This window comes from Aquarana catesbeiana, linkage group LG08 (assembly GCF_042186555.1).
Source record: "Aquarana catesbeiana isolate 2022-GZ linkage group LG08, ASM4218655v1, whole genome shotgun sequence".
In the NCBI taxonomy this organism is placed as follows: domain Eukaryota; kingdom Metazoa; phylum Chordata; class Amphibia; order Anura; family Ranidae; genus Aquarana; species Aquarana catesbeiana.
Genome location: NC_133331.1, coordinates 249,726,656 through 249,745,859, shown reverse-complemented (window position 1 = coordinate 249,745,859; position 19,204 = coordinate 249,726,656). Strand labels below are relative to the sequence as shown.

The window sequence follows — 19,204 nt, the reverse complement described above, 5'->3', positions numbered from 1 at the left end:
AAAAAAGTCCTGTGACACACTAGGCCTGGCCTTGGTGCCCTCTCCATCCACCCCATGGTGCCTAAAACAGGTTCTGGTTGTCCAAGGGCTAGCCCCCCCCCCCCCCAATCCCCAGAGAAAGCCGGTGAGAGGGTAACCCCATAAAGAGAAGGGGCAAAGCCCTGGAGTCAACACACCAGTTACAGTCACCTTCCCACGGAAGAGACCACCAGCTAGAAACACTGCAGATTGCCGGGCGAGGGAGGGGTTATGCGAATTGTCCTCAATTTTTTTTCCTTTTTTTACATTGTCCTTACGTGAAGGTGGCAGCATATAACCCATCATCAAGGCTTAAGGGGGCCTGTGTCCTGTACTATAGGACTAAGAAATATAAATAGCATTTATATTTTAGCATTATAAATATTAACTACTATGCTGGCTAGATATAACAATTTAATCTGGAACATTCATTTTTGGTTGCTGTAATATCCACTGACATTCCTGTTATGTCTGTACAAACTTTTAGTATGATTTGTTTGTTATGATGACATAATGACTTTTATTGTTGTGTTTATTATTGAAAAATATTATTGATAGCAATTTTAAGCCATAATGTCTTATTTAAGCAGAATTGTAGCTAAATTATAAAATTATTTTTTTTCCCCACTGCATGAAGTTTTTGACGTTCCATCTTATCGTTACATGCCAGACTGTGTGAGCAATAATATCTAAAGTAAGCAGAAATCCCATCCCTGAAAGCAATCACTCAGTGCCCCAATTAGATTTCCACTCTCCTGTCATGGTGACAACTGTCTAAGGTTAGATTACAATTAACTTTGCCCTGAATCCTATGACTATACGTTATCAGCTTAACTGGGTAGTCAAGTGGATAGTTTAGACATACTGTAAAATAGCCCTTTAATCTAGTATTTACAATACGTTGCCCATTAAGTTCAAATATTTATCATTAGATATAAAAACAGATTTTCATTCACTGACCTTTCAATACTGCTAAAAGTATACTGTAAACCTTGCTTGGTCTCTATTTCAAAATCAAAGGATCGCGTTGTTGTGGTTCCACGGGCAAAATTTACACATTGTACCTCATCAAACCGGACGTGAACTGGTGGTTTGTGAACATATATAAAACCTCGTTCGAGAGGATATAGCAGGCCTGAGCTGGCTTTGTAAGAACATGTGATGCACTGAGCTCCAGAGTTCCTAGAAAAAGAAAAAAAAGTTACAATACTGTATTTTAATGAAATTGCAAACAAAGCAGTATAGAAGATCTTTTAATAAGGGTCACACACACACATATATTGTTTCCAGTGATCTGATTTTAACAGGAAAGGTTGGTTTTGTGGGATTAGGATCGTAAGGGCACATGTAATACAACCGTTTCCTATGTGGCCCATTCACACCACAACAGAGCAAGGATGTGAAGTGTCCTGTAGGGGGGGGGGGGACGCAGACATGGAGCCCTTTCACGCAGTGCCAATCCTGGGGGTATAGAAAATTAGCCAGGCATAAAGTCCATGGCCATAGTAGTGGCAGTCCAGGGGTTAATATAGTCTCTGATTGTACAAGATGTGAAGGGCTGGCTAGTGGGATGATTGGTCCTAAAGGCGGCTGCTGTCCTCAGAGAGCTGGCTCTGTGGTATTGCAAGAGGGGGTAGAGAAAAGGAAGCGCCACCTAAGTGCAGTATTAATGTAAAAATTTTAATAGCATAAAAATTGAACACTTACAAGAAAGACAAATTAAAAGGCTCATCTGTGAGTAAGCAGTGTGTATCTTCCTCAGTTTCCAGTCCGGCCCTACAACGCTGTTAACAACTTCCGGACTGGAAACTGAGGAAGATACACACTGCTTACTCACAGATGAGCCTTTTAATTTGTCTTTCTTGTAAGTGTTCAATTTTTATGCTATTAAAATTTTTACATTAATACTGCACTTAGGTGGCGCTTCCTTTTCTCTACCCCCTTTTGCCCACAGGAAGAAGGGGGAAAAAAAAAAAAGAAGGGGGGGGGGAGGTGCCAATAATAGCATGCTGTGTCCCATAAACTGCAATGAAAAACTTTTTTGGGCTGTGTTTAGAAGTAGGCTTGAGGGAGAAGAGCCATTCAAGAGAAGGTAATCTAGGTAATCTGAGATCTTCAAAGAGAAAGAAGAGGTACAAGTACCAACCTGACAATTTAGAGCAGAGGATAGGCCAAAAGGCAGTGTGAAACTGAAGGAAACTGTGTCCTACTGCAATTTACAAAAAGCGCTGAAGCTGTGGATGAATGGGAATATCTTGGATGTCTATGAATGCCAAGTGTGTTTCAAACAAATAATTGACCATGAGGATTCAATTAAAAATTTGGAATTTGAAGGCATTTGTTTAGCGATTTTAGGTCCACGACAGGATGAATACCCTTTGAATGAGTCCTTGAACCTGCCATGTAAGAGGTATTGGAACAACTACTCCTTGGAACAAAAGACAACTGTGGAAGACAGAGTCCGCCGGACCCACACAAGTGTGCTCCCGCAGCATGGGCCTCCAGAGGCACGTGCACGCCCACAGTATCTATTGCATGAAACAATGTACAGGTACGTTGTTTCGTGCAATAGAGCCAACCTGCTGCAGTATATGTACTGTGGCTGGTTGGCAAGTGATTAAAGACATATGGGTCTGCTAAAAGTACAGATCACTTCTTTGTGAACGCTTTTCACTGGATAGAACTCAGCAATGATTCTTGTAGGAGTGAAAATCTTCTTTGGATTTATTTAATCATCACATATTGCACATTCTAACTGATATCTAGTGTCAGTGGTCAGAGATTTGGACACGTCATGAGCACGAAAAAGTGAAATATCTAATGAAGACATACTAAAGTTATTACCAGAGACTGGCAGGACCACTGCTCTAAATATTGAGATTGCTCTTTTGTCTAATGGACCCAGGTCTGTCAGTGTTCGAAAGCAACAAACTAGGGTGCCTTCACTATTTCTTGAAATAAATGTCACAGGAACATAAAGACTGGGTTACACAGAAGGATGCATTACTGCTGTAACATTTTCGGTAGCTCCTGGCCACTACCCACTGCAGTGCTTACAGTGGAGATATAGGGAGACACTAGAGACTGGGAGCGGGTCCACCAGAGTTGTACCACTGCTCTAAAAATGGATAGGACTCTGTGACTGACAGTACCCGAAGTTTTGGAAATCAAGTCAAAGCAGAGCTCAGGGACCGAAGGTCACATTACAGTATATCTTCGAACCAACCATGGCCTTGCTCACAGAGTCTTTTGATACCAGGTCACGCCACATGCTGTGCCAACTGCTCTAGGCCTGTAAAGTGCTCTGTGGCTGACATAGGGCGCAAGGTTCAGAAAGCAGCACTAGCAGAGACCGATGCCTGAAGATAACTGATCTAGCTAAAGCATTTTATTAACCCTCTCCCACACGACCACTGCACATATACGGCCAGGTGGGCGCTTCCTCCTTCTGAGTGGACGCTCAGGCAGTGGCGTGATCCCGATGCGCTTGTGTCACCCAGACATGACGCATCTCCGATTGGCAGGAGGGCTCTGTGATTGCACACGGCCGTCATGTGATCCGGAGGGCCAATCACAGCCGTCATGTGATGTAAATAGAGAGCTGGTTGCTAGGCGATCGGCTCTCCTCTCCTCACACGGAAGTTGTCAGTGAGGAGAGGAGAGCAGATTGATGCAGCCAGCCGGTGATCAGTGAGTATGAGCTGATTTAATAGCTTTTTACACACTGATGACCGGCCCAGTGTCTCCACACATGTAAACACACAATGTCCCCAAAATAGTGCCCCGAAAACACTGTCCCCACACATGTCCCCTCACAGTAAACACACCTGTCCCCCACATATGTAACAGTAAAATCATATGTCCCAGTGATCATCTGCATACATATGTTCGTGATCACACAAACCAATTATACACTTAAGATTTTTTTTAACCAAAGACATGTAGCAGAATACATTTTTGCAAATTTATGACAAAATTTGATTTTACTGGATTTCTTTTAAAATAGAATGTAGAAAATATTATTTTTTTCTTCAAAACTTCCGCTTTTTTTTATATCGCAAAAAATTGGATTTTTATAACAGCTTACCTGTAAAACCCTTTTCTTTGAAGTACATCATGGGACACAGAGCCATAGTAGTTAATATGTGGGTTATATAGGCCACCTTTAGGTGATGGACACTGGAACACCCTAAACAGGAAGTTCAACTCACTATATTACTCCTCCCCCTAACAGGGATTACCTCAGTTTTGTAGCAAAGCAATACACCTGTATATCAGAAAGAGGGGAGAGACCCGTGATATACTTCAAAGAAAAGGATTTTACAGGTAAGCGGTTATAAAATCCTATTTTCTTAATCGTACATCACGGGACACAGAGCCATAGTAGTTACTATGTGGGATGTCCCAGAGCAATGCCAACTGAGGGGAGAGAGACAAACAAAAGTAGGGTGCCATCAGGCCTGAGGACCTATACTGCTGCCTGCAGTACATTGCGCCCAAAGGCGATAGCCTCATGCCTTCTTACATCTACCTGATAGAATCTGATGAATGTATGGACTGAAGACCAAGTTGCGGCCTTGCAGATTTGAGCCATGGAGGCTTGTTGATGTACTGCCCATGAATCACTAACAGCCCTGGTGGAGTGCGCTTTGATTTGAAAAGGTGGAACCTTCCCTTCAAACCATAAGCTTGAATAATTACTTGCCGGATCCACTTAGAAATAGTAGATTTCGACTCTGCCTGTCCTTTTCTAGGACCTTCAGGCAACACAAACAAAAACATTCGATTTTTTATTTTTTTTTAATCTGAGTAGTCGTCTTCAAATAGACTTTGACTGCTCTCACTACATCTAGAGAACGTAGCGACCTTCCTTCCGTTAGAACAGGGTTCTGGAAAAAAATGAAGGTAGAACAATATCCTGGTTTAGATGAAAACCTGAAACCACCTTCGGCAGAAAGCTAGGATAAGGATGCAATACCACCTTATCCTTGCGAATAATTAAACATGGCTCTTTACAAGAAAGAGCAGTCAATTCTGATACCCTTCTTGCAGAAGATATGGCAACCAGAAAAACCAACTTCCTTGTCAAAAGGATCAAGGGAGCATGTCATATCGGCCCAAAAAGCTGTCTTTGTAAACCTCACAAAACCAAATTCAAGTCCCAAGGTTTTAAGGGTGACCTAACCGGCGGATTAAGCCGTGTCACCGGACCAGGGAATGCAAAGCAAGTGGTCGTTGGAATAATTCTGATAAGGCCGAGACCTGGCCCTTGATGCCAGCTTCATTTCTAATCCTATTTACAGAAAGGCAGGGAATATACCTTCTAGGATGCCAACCCCTGGACTCACACCAGGACATATGCCTTCCAGACTCTATAATAAATGACTCTGGAAGCTGGCTTCCTTGTATTAATCAAGGTAGATCTCACTGAGCCTGAAAGCCCACGATTTTTCAGAATGTGGGTTTCAATAGGCAAACCGTTAAATATAGCATTTGTAAGATAGGATGGAATACTGGTCCCTGTGAGAGCAGGTCTGGACGTGGTGGTAGGGTCCATGGGTCCCTACTGCCATCCTTACGATCTCTGCATACCAAGATCTTCTGGGCCCCACATGAACCACCAATTTATTTTCCTGCTTGATCCTGCGAAGAAGTCATGGTAGCAGCAGAATAGGAAGGAATGCATAAATAAATGAGAACTGATCCCACTGGGTCACCGACGCATCTGTTCCATATGCGAGTGGATCCCTTGTTTTTGACACAAAGTTGTCGACTTTTTTGTTGAACCTGGACGCATACAGACCTACGTCCGGAATCCCCCATCTTTGGCATATAGGCAGAAAGATTTCAGGGTGAAGGACCACTCCCCCGGGAACAACTGCTGGCGACTCAAGTAGTCTGCCTGCCAATTCTCTACCTCTGGAATGAAGATGGTGGATATCCGCGGCACCTGCTTTTCTGCCCAGGCTAGGATATGGTTTTACCTCTCCCTGGGCTTCATGACTTCTGGTGCCCCCTTGGTGATTGACATAAGCCACTGCTGTGGCACTGTCGGATTGAATCCTGACAGGACAAATCCGCAACCTGAATGTCCAGGCCCTTAGGGCTAGGTGCGCTGCCCAGATCTTTAGAATGTTGATGGCGAAGGTCCTTTCAATTCTGGACCATTTCCCTTGGACAGTCACCTCTTCCAGGACTGCTCCCCAACCCAAAAGGCTGGCAGCTGTTACCATCTTCCAGGTAACTGGTAAGAAGGATTTCCCCTTCTGCAGATTCTTGGATATTTTCCACCGAGGCTCTGGCGCACCCTTTGATGACAGATGCTTTGGAAATCTAGTGCTTGGGCCTTCTTGTTCCAGGTAGACAGGATACTGTTAGCAGCAGTCTTGAATGAGACTGAGCATAAGGAATCGCTTCAAATGAAGCCACCATCTTTCCCAACAACCTTATGCAAAGGCTAACAGAAGGACCCTTCTTTGCCCTGACCACCTGAATCAGCTCCTTTACGGAACTGGTCTTTGCCTGGGGTAAAAGCCACCCTCTTCTGGGCTGTATCTATAACCAGACCCAAGTATTCTTAGTCTTCTTAAGGGTTTTAAAGAAGATCTCTCTAGGTTGAGGAACCAATGCTACAACTGAAAGTGAAGTTTTTCTACTTCAAAAACGCAGATATTTTTGATGAGGGGAGAAAAATAAGCACATGCAGGTATGCATCCCTGATGTCGACTGATGCCAGAAGTTCTCCTCCTTATAGGATGGAGACAACAGATTAGATTGATTCCACGTGGAAAAAGTGGATATTTCAGGAACCGGTTTAGAGCCTTGAGATCTAGCATGTGTCTGACATCCCCAATTGGTCTTTGGCACCGTAAAAAGGTTTGAAAAAACCCCAACTCCTGCTCCATCGTGGGGACCGCCATGCCCCTTTTTGAGACAAAAGTTGGACTAATGCTTGAAAAAAGGAGACTTCTTTTTCTCTGGATCTGTGGACCTTTCACCTGAGGAAAACGAGGAGACAGGAAATCTCAGAACTCTAATTTGTAGCCTAGAGCTATTATGGAGACCATCAATCTGTCTCGAAACTCCTCCTGCCAGACCCTTGAGAACTGCAGAAGTCTCCCCTCCCACTTGAGCGAGTGGAGGTGCCCCTTCATAAGAGGCTTTAGCGTTCTGTTTTGTAGGTTTTTTTTCCCCCAGGGCTTCTTTTGTCCCTGAGGTTGACCCTGAGGTCCTCTTGAATCTGACGGTGGAGGCCGTCGTGACTGCCGTCGTGAATGAACTCAAAAAAAAAAAAAAAAAAACGATAGATAGGTGGACCCCCGCTTTAAAGCACAAAACCCACGAGAATTAGAAAAATTCCTTAGGAACCTCCCTTACCTTATCCAGCTGCAGGGTTCTGTGGTAAAACAGACCCAATCTTTACCGCTCACAGTGGGCTCCGTTAAAAAACCTTCAGGGACTGGGGCCCCCTTTTCATCGGGGGATCCACAGGCCTGGGCCTGTAAAAAGCACCCCGCCAGGAATATGGCTGAAAAAAACAAATACTGGATCACGGGGTCAGGCTCTCTAAAAAGAGAAAAGTGTTACAGGTAAAACCTTGTTTCTTCGGACACGAGGCCCGGGTACCATTTAATTTGGCCTGGAAAAGACACTTTGAATGGATTTGGTTGCATGACTTGCCCCAGCAAGGAACTTCCAGCGGAGCTCAGCACAGCACAGCACATCTTTACTCGTGACCAACACCTAAGACACTGGCGAAAAAACTGAGGTACTCCCTGTAGGGGGAAGGGTTATATAGGGAGTTGAACTTCCTGTTTAGGGTGTGCCAGTGTCCATTACCTAAAGGTGGCCTATATAACCCACATCGTAACTACTATGGCTCTGTGTCCCGTGATGTACGATTAAGAAAATAAAAATTTGTGAATAAATACCACCAAAAGAAAGCTCTATTTGTGTGAACAAAAAGATAAAAATTTAATTTGGGTACAGTGTTGCACGACCGTGCAATACTTATTGAAAGTGCAAGAGCGCTGAAAGCTGAAAATTGCCTGGGAAGGGGGTGAAAGTGCCCAGTATTGAAGTGGTTAAAATTCTTAAAGATAAATCATCAAGTATAGAAAATGTCCTGAGAAGAGGAAAAAAAAATTAGCAAAAACAGATGATCCCCTGCGGAGGTGAGGCAAAAGCCTACAACCTCCACTGAGGCATGACTCTTAAGGGCAGTGTTAGAGTAGATGGGCCTTCAGTGTTTGTTTCAGTGTTCACCCCCTGAAGGAAGTGTCTGGTCTCTCAGTGGACAAGAAATACTGCTCTAAAAACCTCTTTTTTGCAAATGTGCATAAACACACCATTTTTCAAATAACTCACCCTTGAAAGTTTCCAGGTACAGTGATCTTGCGGTTTACCAGTGCCTTCATGACACGACTAACCATTTCATACAGACAACCAGACATGTTCTTCTTCAACTTTCCTTCAAACCGCTTCTCAACCTCCTCCCTAGAGGCCAAAAATAGTTTAAATAAGGCAAGAAAAAAAAATGTTAGCAACAACTGTTACGCCCAAATTACTAGTCTTCTCCAAAATATTTTAGAACAGTGATTATAAAATATCTTGCACTAAGACCTCACTGACATGTCACAGGTCATATCTTAAAGTGATAATAAACTCAAAATTAAATTAACAATGTAAAATATTGAAGCTTACCAAACATTAGATGTGGTGGCTGCATTTGTTTTTTAACCTTTTTTTCCCCCCTCGGTTTTCAACTGGTGGTCTGGCCAGCAACAAACCTCCTGTATTAGACTGCTTATACTCTGGATGAAAGAGCAAAACAGACACCTTTGGAAAGCAGCATGGTTAGTCCTGGGAGAGGCGCATGTTAGATTTACTAGCAGATTTAGATAAACATAAGCAGTTACAGCAACAGTTTTGTTCTCTTGGCGATAAAGGTTTTACATAAATAAAAGTGGATCATTGTAAGGACCCCATCAGTGGTAAACAGTTTGTCTTAACCCTCTGCTACATCTGCAAGGCAACTTGTTCTGTTGCACAACAACCACCTTACTGGCAGGATCGCCAGGAGAAAATAAAGGAAAGAGTCTAAAATAGAAAACGAATCTAGCCCATCACATGTATTGGTAAGCTGCAATATAATACATGTTTGTTTTGAGTTTAATACTGCATTAAATAAATGAAACCCATTACTCAGTGTTAAATTGTGGGTGTCCACAATTTATCTATACGATTTAACACAAATTATATATAATGAGTTAGATTTGTGCAACATTTTCATGTTGGTGTCGTAAAAATCCCAACCTACAGAGATTGGTTTCTGACAGATTACATTCAAGTCCCACTCTGCTTTAAATAAAACAAAACCAAATCAAGCACAAGAGGATTTGTTAAACATAAAAATTGTTGAACATATTGGATACCGTACTGTTGGTAAAATAAGCTATAGAGGTTGTAAAGTCAGAAGACATTCTATGCATTAAGATTAAAAGCCTTTTGTGTGAAGTAACCCCCCTCTGCCCCCCTAATACTTACCTGAGCCCCATCTCTGTCCACGAGTGTCTCAGCCATCCAGGACCCTCCCTGCAGATTGGCTGAGACACAGCAGTGGTGCCATTGGCTCCCGCTGCTGTCAAAGTCAGTTAGTTTATTAGGAGAAAGAGGGGAGGGGGCAAGCCCGAACCGCAGCTTCTTGTCTGAATAGAGACACAGAGCTGTGACTCGGCTTGGGTGCACCCCATAGCAAGCTGTCCAGGAGACATCTCATAAAACCAAAGTCAGCTCCTTGATCGATAATTTCACCGATTTTATTTCACCAATTCTACGTGCAGACGTCATTGCAACCAGGAGAATTCCCACTTGGGAAAACTAATAAGAGGCCTAGGCCTAATTTTTGCCTTAGCCTTAAAAAAAAATCTGACAGACTATCAAGGGTTCCCTTGACAGGGTTTTTTTCCAAAAAAAATAGATAATGCAGCTACCTGCATCTTGAGAGTACTTGCTGATAAACCTTTCTCCATTCCTTCCTGGAGAAATTATAAAACTGATAAAGTGCTAACAAAATTAAAGTTCCTTCTGGAATACCAGGAATTGTAACTTCCAGACTTTGAAGTAAATGGCCCTGGTGACCTTCTTCCTACTTGCTAGGAGGGTGTTAAGTCTTTCTGATAGCCCCCTTTTCCTTAGACTTTTTTCCTCAGAAACCAGGCGGTTAGATTGAGGTATGCTGGGATCTGGATGGAGAATCTGACCCTGACGGTCCTCTTTGATTGGTAATCTCCAGGGAGGTTTTGCTGAGAGATTCAATAGGGTTGAGAACCAGGGTCTCTTTGTCCAATAGGGAGCAATTAGGATCAGATCTGTGGACTCTGTTCTGAACTTTGCCAACACTCTTGGTATTAGCTGAAATGGGGGGGGGGGGGTAAGACAGGGGGAAGTCCCATTTGTGAGCTAATGCATCCACTCCAAGCGCTTGATCCTGTCTCTGGAGAGAGAGAAGAAGGCTGATGTTTTTGCATTTATCTGGTTTGCAAAGCGGTCTAACTGAGGAAGGCCCCAACTCTTGGTGATAGTCTCGAATAACTCTTGATTTAATGACCATTCCGCCTCCCTTACTTCCCTTCTGCTGAGAAGGTCTGCTAGGGTGTTTTCCGTGCCTTTCAGATGGACTGCGGACAGCAAGGCCAAATTGTCCTCTGCCCAACTCAGTATTTGATGAGCTAGTTTCATCAGGGTCTTGCTCCTTGTGCCCCCCTGCTTTAATAGGTATAATACTGCCATCATGTTGTCCGACAACACCTGGACATGCTGTTTTTAGGGCCTGCTGGAAGAATAGGAGGCTTAGATGGACAGCCTTTAACCCCCTCCAATTTGAGGACCTTCTTGCCTCTGGCTTGGACCAAACTCTGAGCTCCCCACCCCCATGCGCTCACATCTGTCAGTACTCTCAGCGTTACTGGAAAAGTCCAGGGGAGTCCTTTTGAACAGTTCCTTTTGTCTCTCCACCACCAAAGTGACCTTTTTGCCCTAGTTCCTATTTTGAACTTCTTTTCCAGAGGTTCCTGGTGTGTCCAGTTCAGTAAAATGTCTGCCTGCAGATGTCAAGCATGTAGCCTGGCCCACTGCACTGAAAGGATTGCTGCGATTAACAGACCTAAGACTGACATGGCTTCCCTTACTGAAACCTCTGTGTTGATTTGAAGTGTTCTAAGAGACAACTGCATTTTTTCTACCTTTTTCTGTGGGAGGAAGATTCTTTGTTCTACTGAATCCATTTTGTATCCCAGAAACCTCACTCGTTGAGATGGTATCAGATTTGATATCTGGAGATTCAGAAGCCAACCTAGGCTGTTTAGATGTCCCCTGGGTTACTTGCAGATTGACCACTACCTGATCTTTTGTTTCTGGGAACAGAAGTAGATCATCCAGATAAGGCACTATGAAGATCCCCTGCAGTCTCAGGGACTCCAGAGCATCTGTCATCACTTTCGTTCACACTCTGGGAGAGGAGGAAAGGCCGAAAGGCAGCGCCCTCTGAACTGAGGTGCCAAATCCCCCCCCCAATTGACTGCTAGTCGCAGGAATTTCTGCGATGTAGCTGCAATAGGTATATGGAGATAAGCATTTCTCGGGTCGATGGATGCCATGTAACAGTTGGGGGTGAGTACATTTTTCACAGAGAAAATCGTGTCCATCCAGAACTATTTGTACTTTATAGATTGATTCTCAACTTGAAGATTCTGAACCAGGCAAAATATCCCGGATGGTTTCTTGATCAAGAAAACGTGGAAAAATACCCTCCCTTCTTGGTCCTTCGGGACTTGGGAAATAACACCCTGTTGCATCAGTTCTCTCAGAAGAGACGTCATCGCCAGAGCTTTTTCCTGATCCCTCGGAGGGTTTGTAATGTAAAACCGGCTTAGATTCAAAACAAAAACAGGCTTTTTGTTGCTTTTTCCCAATCTGGCAGAAAGGCCTGTAACCTCCTCCACCTCCTCTTTTAATTAGTCTTGAAGTGGTAGGAGGAAGACTGGACCTGGGGAACTCTGTTCCTGGCTGGAACTCTGGCCCTGTTTCTTCTTAAGAGGACGTACTGTCCCTAGGGTCTCTGCTAATTCCTCTCCCACTGAAGAAAAGAGCTCCTTACACTCCTGTGTGTACTCTTCCCGTACTAAACCAGCGATGCAGGATCTGCAAAGTGGTTGGGCCCATGAGTCCCTTAATGAGTTTTTGCATGAAGGGCATTTTCTTTCTGCAAGTTCTGTTTTGGCGGTGGATTTCTGTGAGACAGAAACAACCCCCATACCTCTATTAGTGAGATACTACTGCAAGAGAGAGACAAGAAACATAGTGCCCAAAACATACTCCCCACCGTGCCCCAGTCTTCCTCCATGCTGAACTGCTAACGGAACGTGTCATCCTAGCAGACAGCTGCAGGCTCTAACCATCACAAACAAAAACAACCACCCAGTGAAGAAAAGGAAAGAGGTGTCTCTGCACCTCCCCTACCTGGGCCTGGCCGGGAACCTGGACGCCTGCATCTGCCATTGCTGCCAACGACTCTTTCTCCACTATCACAGCAGCAGCCGCCTATGTGTTCCTTGAATGAAGCTCCTCTGACGTCCATCGCTCAGGAGCGGAAGGAAGTCGAACCTCCCCTTACTACTGCGTTCCAACAGCCGGAACCACGTGCTGCTATGCCCCGCCGGAAGTCTCCGCAAGACCCCCCCCCCCAAGAAATGACGTCACCCGCCATTCGGGACTCAGCGCTGCGCTGACATGCCGAGACCTGGCATGGATGCTCCAACTGAGCAAACCTGCGGCCCCCCCAAGCACCCGGGACAGATGACCACCAGCGGACCCTTACTCCTGTGAGCCGGTGAAGGAACCCTCCCCACCCCCTCGTGCGGGAGGGAGCTGAGCTGGTCTGATAAGAAAAAACAAAAAGGTACTGCCAAAACCCCTTCCTCTGAGAGTGTGCAGCCCCTCTGGTTCCCCCGCAGTGCTTCCACCATGGCGGAGGAAACACTAAAACTGATGGCATGGTGGAAGTAGCTGATTTTAAAAGGGGCAATGTCACACAGTGTTTCCTGTTAAGAGGTGGAGCTAAGCTCTCTCCAAGGTGCTGTCCTGAAAGGCAAAGAGAGAAAATTGCCTCCTTTATTGTATTTCAGAGCGGTTCCATGCGATCACGTCACCAGCCAGCTCTCTCCTCTGCCCGGCTGACAGGTGCAGTGGGTGGGGCCAAGATTCCTCCGCTGTCAGCCGGGATGTGAGGAGGAGAGGAAACAGTCGGCCAGTCACGTGATCACGGGGAGCCACTCTGGAATACGGTAAAAGAGGCATTTGTGTAATAAAACAGAGATAGGAGCTCTAGTTAAGAAACCAGCAGGATAATATAAAAGATTTTAACAGTTATGAGAGCAGCAGGAGCGGAGGGGGTGGCACTGACAAAGGGGCAGGGAGGGGGGAAAGAACGGAGGAGAGACAGGATAGCAGCAGCTGACGGAAGCACGGTGTCAGGGCTCAGCAGCCATGATACATTGTGGTCAGTTTACAAAAAAAAGGGGAAAAGTAGAAACTGGCAGGATCAGCCATGTATTTCAGCTCTCAGTAACACATAAGAACTAGTAATAAAAACTCAGTAGGTATGGGCTCAACCAACTCCAATAAAGGTAAAAAAAAAAAAAAAAACCCAGCCCACTGTACGATAGCTGAATCAAAAACACATATATGGAATAGCCGATGGATTAAAACGAAGTCATTCAAAACGTGTCAATCATTCTATATTAAAAAGCTCAATGTCCACCATTCATGCCTCATCCAGCGACAGTAGATTGCTGAAGCAAAGGGGTATGAATCATGTCATTGGGCAATTGGGTCTAGGAAAAGGAAGAGTTACTCCACAGAGACAGTGGCTTTAGAGTATTTACTGTATGTGATTTATCATTTAAAACAGAATGGTTTCATACCATTTGAAGGAGAAGCTTGCCTGATTCTAGGTCAGTTTAAGGGTCTGGAATAGGGTTGTCCCGATACCGATACTAGTATCGGTATCGGCACCGATACCAAGCATTTGCCTGAGTACTTTTACTCGGGCAAATGCTCCTGAAACTTCACCAGATACCTGTACAGTCAGCGGTGATCGGTGAGTGGGAGAGTTACAGGCTCCCCCCCCCCTTCAGCTTGTAACACACGATCACTGACTGTCACCACATCCTCCTCCAGTCCCGTTCTGCTGTCCCACTCCTTTCTTCCTCCGTGTCACCTGCCGTTCTGCTGTCCCGCTCCTTTCTTCCTCCCTGTCCCCCGCCGTTCTCCTGCTGTCCCCCGCCGCTCTCCTGCTGTCCCCCACCGTGTCATCCTCCTTCCTTTGATGTATGAACAGAGTCAGTGATCACTGACTCTGTCCATTCACATAACTGAAACATTGTAATCTCCTGTGATTACGATGTGTCAGTTTATGAATGGAGAGGAGCCGCTGTCTTCTCTCCATTCATTTTCAGTGCAGCTGAGGCTGCAGAGAAAGGAACTGGGGAATCTCTATCCTCCGTCTCTTTCTCTGTCTCAAGGGGGAGATTTCAGGGGTCTATTAAGACCCCTGATATCTCACAAAGCCCCCCCAACCCAACAGGGCTGATTAAAAAAAAGTATAACAATAAATAAAAAAAATTATTGTAAAAAATTATAAAAATTTTAAATAAAAAAAAAAAAAAAAAAACAAAAAAAAAAACACACACATACAGACACCATCCACCCCCTCCCTCCCTAAAAAAAGAAAGCATTGTAAAAAAAAAAAAAAAAGTAAAAAATTGTAACAACCCCCCCCCCCCCCCCCCCCAAAAAAAACAACACTGTCACGTGACATTAAAAAAAGTATCGGTGAGTACTTGAAAAAAACATGTACTTGGTCTTAAAAAAGTGGTATCAGGACAACCCTAGTCTGGAACAGTATGGTTTCTCTCGAGGAAAGTAAAAAAGACAGAAGATACCAGTGAAGAATAAGATAAGGGGAAAATGAGAGCATAGAATACCTAAAGATGTAAGCATTTGTAATAGTATAGCTTACTCGCTCATGTTGAGGGTCAAATTAATGTCTTCATCTTTGGAGAAAAGCAGGATTAGAAAGTGATAACGAGTTTGCCCTTGTTTAATGGGAGGGTCCAGACTTATCTGCAGGAGGAAAAATAGATGGTAGCAGTCATTAAATTTCAATCTGTGTGGGTGTGTTAACCAACTACAACAAGCATTGTACAAATACCTGAAAGAACTGATGGAGACACTCCAAAATCCCTCCCTGTCCTACTTAGCCAACAGACAGGACACTGGTGAGGCTGCATTGATCTTTTGCATCATGTCTGCTAGAGGTGCACCAAATGGAAATTGATAAACTTAAACACACTGCTAATAGTATTAAGTAAGAGATTGCAGACATGATACAAGAGATGGTTAGAGACTGCATTCTTCTTTACCTTTTCTTGCACTAAAACGCTACCAATAATGGCAAAAAATAATCATATTAATTTAAATTGAAATTAATTAAAAAGTCAAATACAATTATATATAAAAATATAAACGATTTTTTAAAAACTGTCATTTTCGGTTTTCGACAAAGTGCATCCTGCATTTCCAAAATTTCCATTCGGTGCACTTCTAACATGGAGTCATGAAGAATCGTTCTTGCCAAACCAATCTATTAACCTTCTATGAGGAGGTGAGCTGCCATCTAGATAAAGGAAGGCCTGTAGACGTGGTGCATCTGGATTTTGGGCATTCGATACAGTTCCCCATAAACATTGTCAGCATGGACCAGAGAGTGATAATATAAAAAAGGACCTGGGGGTCTTGTTAGATGACAGGCTCAGCAATGGCATGCAATGCCAGGCTACTGTAAGTAAAGCCAAATATTGGCATGCATTAACCTCCTCGCTATAGCCGAATGACGGCTACAGCGTGGACCTACATTGCCGGGACGCCATCATATGACTTCCTCCCGTGCATAAGTCAATGAGACTCGGCTGATCACAGATCGGTCCCTTTACCACGTGATCAGCTGTCAGCCAATGACAGCTGATCACATGATGTAAACAGAAGATCGGCAATCATCTTTTTTTTTTTTTTTCCTCACGCTGAGAGCGTGAAAAAAAAAAAAAAAAAAAGGCAATCACCAGCTTCAGTGAAAGGGACATCGGTGCTGAAGAGAAAGAGCCACAGCCACCTCATCTGTGACCACCAGTGCCTCATCAGTGCAGTGTCACCTACCTGTGCCCCTCACTGCCGCCCATCAGTGCCACCCACCAGTGCCGCCTCAGTGTCCACCAGAGCAGCCTTATCAGTGTCCACCAGTGCTGCTTCATTAGTGTACATCAAGGAGAAAAGTTATCTGTTTACAAAATTTTATAACAAAATATAAAAAACAAATTGGTTTGTTTTCTTTCAAAATTTTCTGTCTTTTTTCATTTTAACAAAAATAAAAAACCAGCAGTGATTAAATACCACCAAAAGAAAGCTCTATTTGTGGGAAAAGAAATGATAATTTAATTTTGGTACAGTGCTGCATGACCACGCAGTTGCCAAAGTGTGACAGAGCTGAAAATTGGTCTGGGCAGAAAGGGGGTTTAAGCACCGAGTAAAAGTGGTTAAAAGGGGGATCAACTCCAGATATAAAACGATAATTCTCCCACACTACAAGACTCTGGTCTGGCCGCACCTGATGTATGCTGTCCAGTTCTGGGCTCCAGTCCTCAGGAAGGATGTGCTGGAAATGGAGAGGGACCAGAGAAGGGCAACAAAGCTAATTAAGGGACTGGAGGACCTTAGTTGTGAAGAAAATTAAAGTTACGTACCGGTAACGTCTTTTCCTGTAGTCTTTCAGGACAGCCACAATAGAGAGAGATAGTCTCCTCCCCTTCCTCTGGAAACACTGCGCCAGCCCATATATTCTCTCCTCCCCTGCCGGACCTCAGTTCTTTCAAGAGTACCTCCGGCCAGCTGGGGAGACACAAGAACACATTAATAACATACCAATCAATATCATTACCATATTGCGTTCTGGTCTTTAATAAGACCCCCCCAAGCTTAGGGTGGGTAACTAGGGCTGTCCTGAAAGACTACAGGAAAAGACGTTACCGGTACGTAACTTTAATTTTCCCTTTTCGTCATTTCAGGACAGCCACAATAGAGAGGATAATCGAGCACTTACCAATTAGGGTGGGACTACAGCTTGCAGAACTTTTCGCCCAAAAGCCTGCTCACCTGCCGCCACCAAGTCCACTCTGTAATGTCTAACGAAAGTGGAGTAGCTGGACCAGGTTGCTGCCCTGCATATTTGCTCTGGCGTTGCTCCAGCCTTCTCTGCCTGGGAAGTTGCCACTGCTCTGGTGGAGTGTGCCTTTATGCCTCTAGGGATCTCCTTCCCTGCTAAAGAATATGCCTGCCCAATAGCTAATCTAAGCCACCTGGCAATCGTGCGTCGGGACGCTCTGAGACCCTTTCTGGCCCCAGAAAACAAAATAAATAGAGAATCAGACTTCCTTATTGTTTTAGTCATCTCTAGGTATTGTAGGATACACCTCCTTACATCTAAAAAATGAAATTTTAGTTCCCTTTCACCTGAAGGATTGGGACAAAACGAGGGTAGGACTATTTCCTGGCTTCTGTGAAAGCCTGACGCCACTTTAGGCAAAAAAGCTGGATCAGTCTTAAGGACTATCCTGTCTGGCAAAATAACACAAAAAGGAGGTCTAATTGATAACGCCTCAATTTCGCTGACCCTCCTGGCAGTTGTCACTGCTACTAAAAATACTGTTTTTAGGGTAAGCTCCCTTAACAGGCACTTGTCCAATGGCTCAAAGGGATTTCCCGTAAGGCTCTGTAAAACCAGAGATAGGTCCCACCCAGGAAAGGGAGGACCCCTGGTAGGTCTCTGTCTTGACAGTGCCTTAAAGAATCTGACCACCCATGGATTGGTAGCCAGAGACTTCTCCAGATAAGCACTGAGTGCTGAAACCTGACTTTTAAGGGTACCTACAGATAAACCCTTGTCCGCTCCACACTGCAGAAACTCCAACACAGCTACGGGACTCTGCACCGAGAAGGAGTTTTCTATGCACCATTTGTAGAAAAGGAGCCAGACCTTTTTGTAAATCCTACGTGTCTCCTTTTTCCTACTGTTGAGGAGGGTAGAGATTAAGCTCTCCGAAAACCCCTTGGATCTTAATATACCCTCCTCAGTAGCCAGGCCGCTAATTTCCACTGCTGCACCTGTGGGCAGAGGACTGGACCCTGCGACAGAAGATCCTTTCGAGGTGGAAGGAAAAGGGGCGGCTCCGCTGCTAACTGACTGAGGATTGAAAACCACGCCCTTTTCGGCCAATGTGGAGCTACAAGAATGAGAGAGGTGCTCTCTAGTTGAAACTTCCTCAGAACCGCCGGTAACAGCACCGGAGGAGGGAAGGCGTAGCATGTCCTGAAATGCCAATTCTGAGACAATGCGTCCACCCCCAGTGCTCCTTCCCCTGCATTTAGGGAGAAAAACCAGAGGGTTTTCGCGTTGTCTTTTGAAGCGAAAAGATCCACTTCCGGGGGTCCCCATTTCTTGGATATGAGATTGAAGAACTCCTGGTTGAGGGCCCAATCTCCTTCCTTTAGACTCCTCCGGCTGAGGAAATCTGCGATTATATTCCTCTCCCCTCTCAAAAAAACCGCTGAGAGTGAGAGGGTGTTGGACTCGGCCCAGCTTAGAATATCTCTTGCTAGGGCCAACAGACTTCCGCTCCTGGTGCCTCCCTGCTTGTTTATATAGGCCACGGTGGATGAGTTGTCCGACCGTACCTGTACATGGTGGCCCTGGAGTTCCTTTTTGAAAAATCTGAGGGCTAGGCCTACTGCCCTCAGCTCTTTCCAGTTGGAAGACCTTTGCAGTTTGTCGCCCTTCCATGTGCCCTGCGCTAGAAGGGATCCCAAATGTGCCCCCCAGCCTTTGCCACTTGCGTCCATGGTTACGATCTGCGGGACTGGGATAAGCCACAGACGTCCCTGCGACAAGTTCACTTCCTTCCTCCACCACCAAAGAGATCTTTTTATTTGATGGGGAACCTGTACTAAGGTGTCTAGATCCCTCTGACTGTGGTCCCATACTCTTAGTACATATGACTGCAGGGGACGAAAATGTAAT

At 44.7% G+C, this 19,204-nt stretch overlaps 1 protein-coding gene across 1 annotated transcript in view; it reads right to left on the bottom strand.

Annotated features, from left to right (window-relative positions):
- SSRP1 (structure specific recognition protein 1) overlaps positions 1 to 19,204 on the bottom strand; it is a 122,074-nt gene that overhangs the window by 48,337 nt on the left and 54,533 nt on the right. The window contains exons 6-8 of the mRNA XM_073596990.1: positions 15,098 to 15,201; positions 8,386 to 8,514; positions 979 to 1,200 (exon numbers count right to left, since the gene is read on the bottom strand). Coding sequence (XP_073453091.1) covers positions 979 to 1,200; positions 8,386 to 8,514; positions 15,098 to 15,201 — 455 coding nt within the window. The remainder of the gene's footprint in view (positions 1 to 978; positions 1,201 to 8,385; positions 8,515 to 15,097; positions 15,202 to 19,204) is intronic.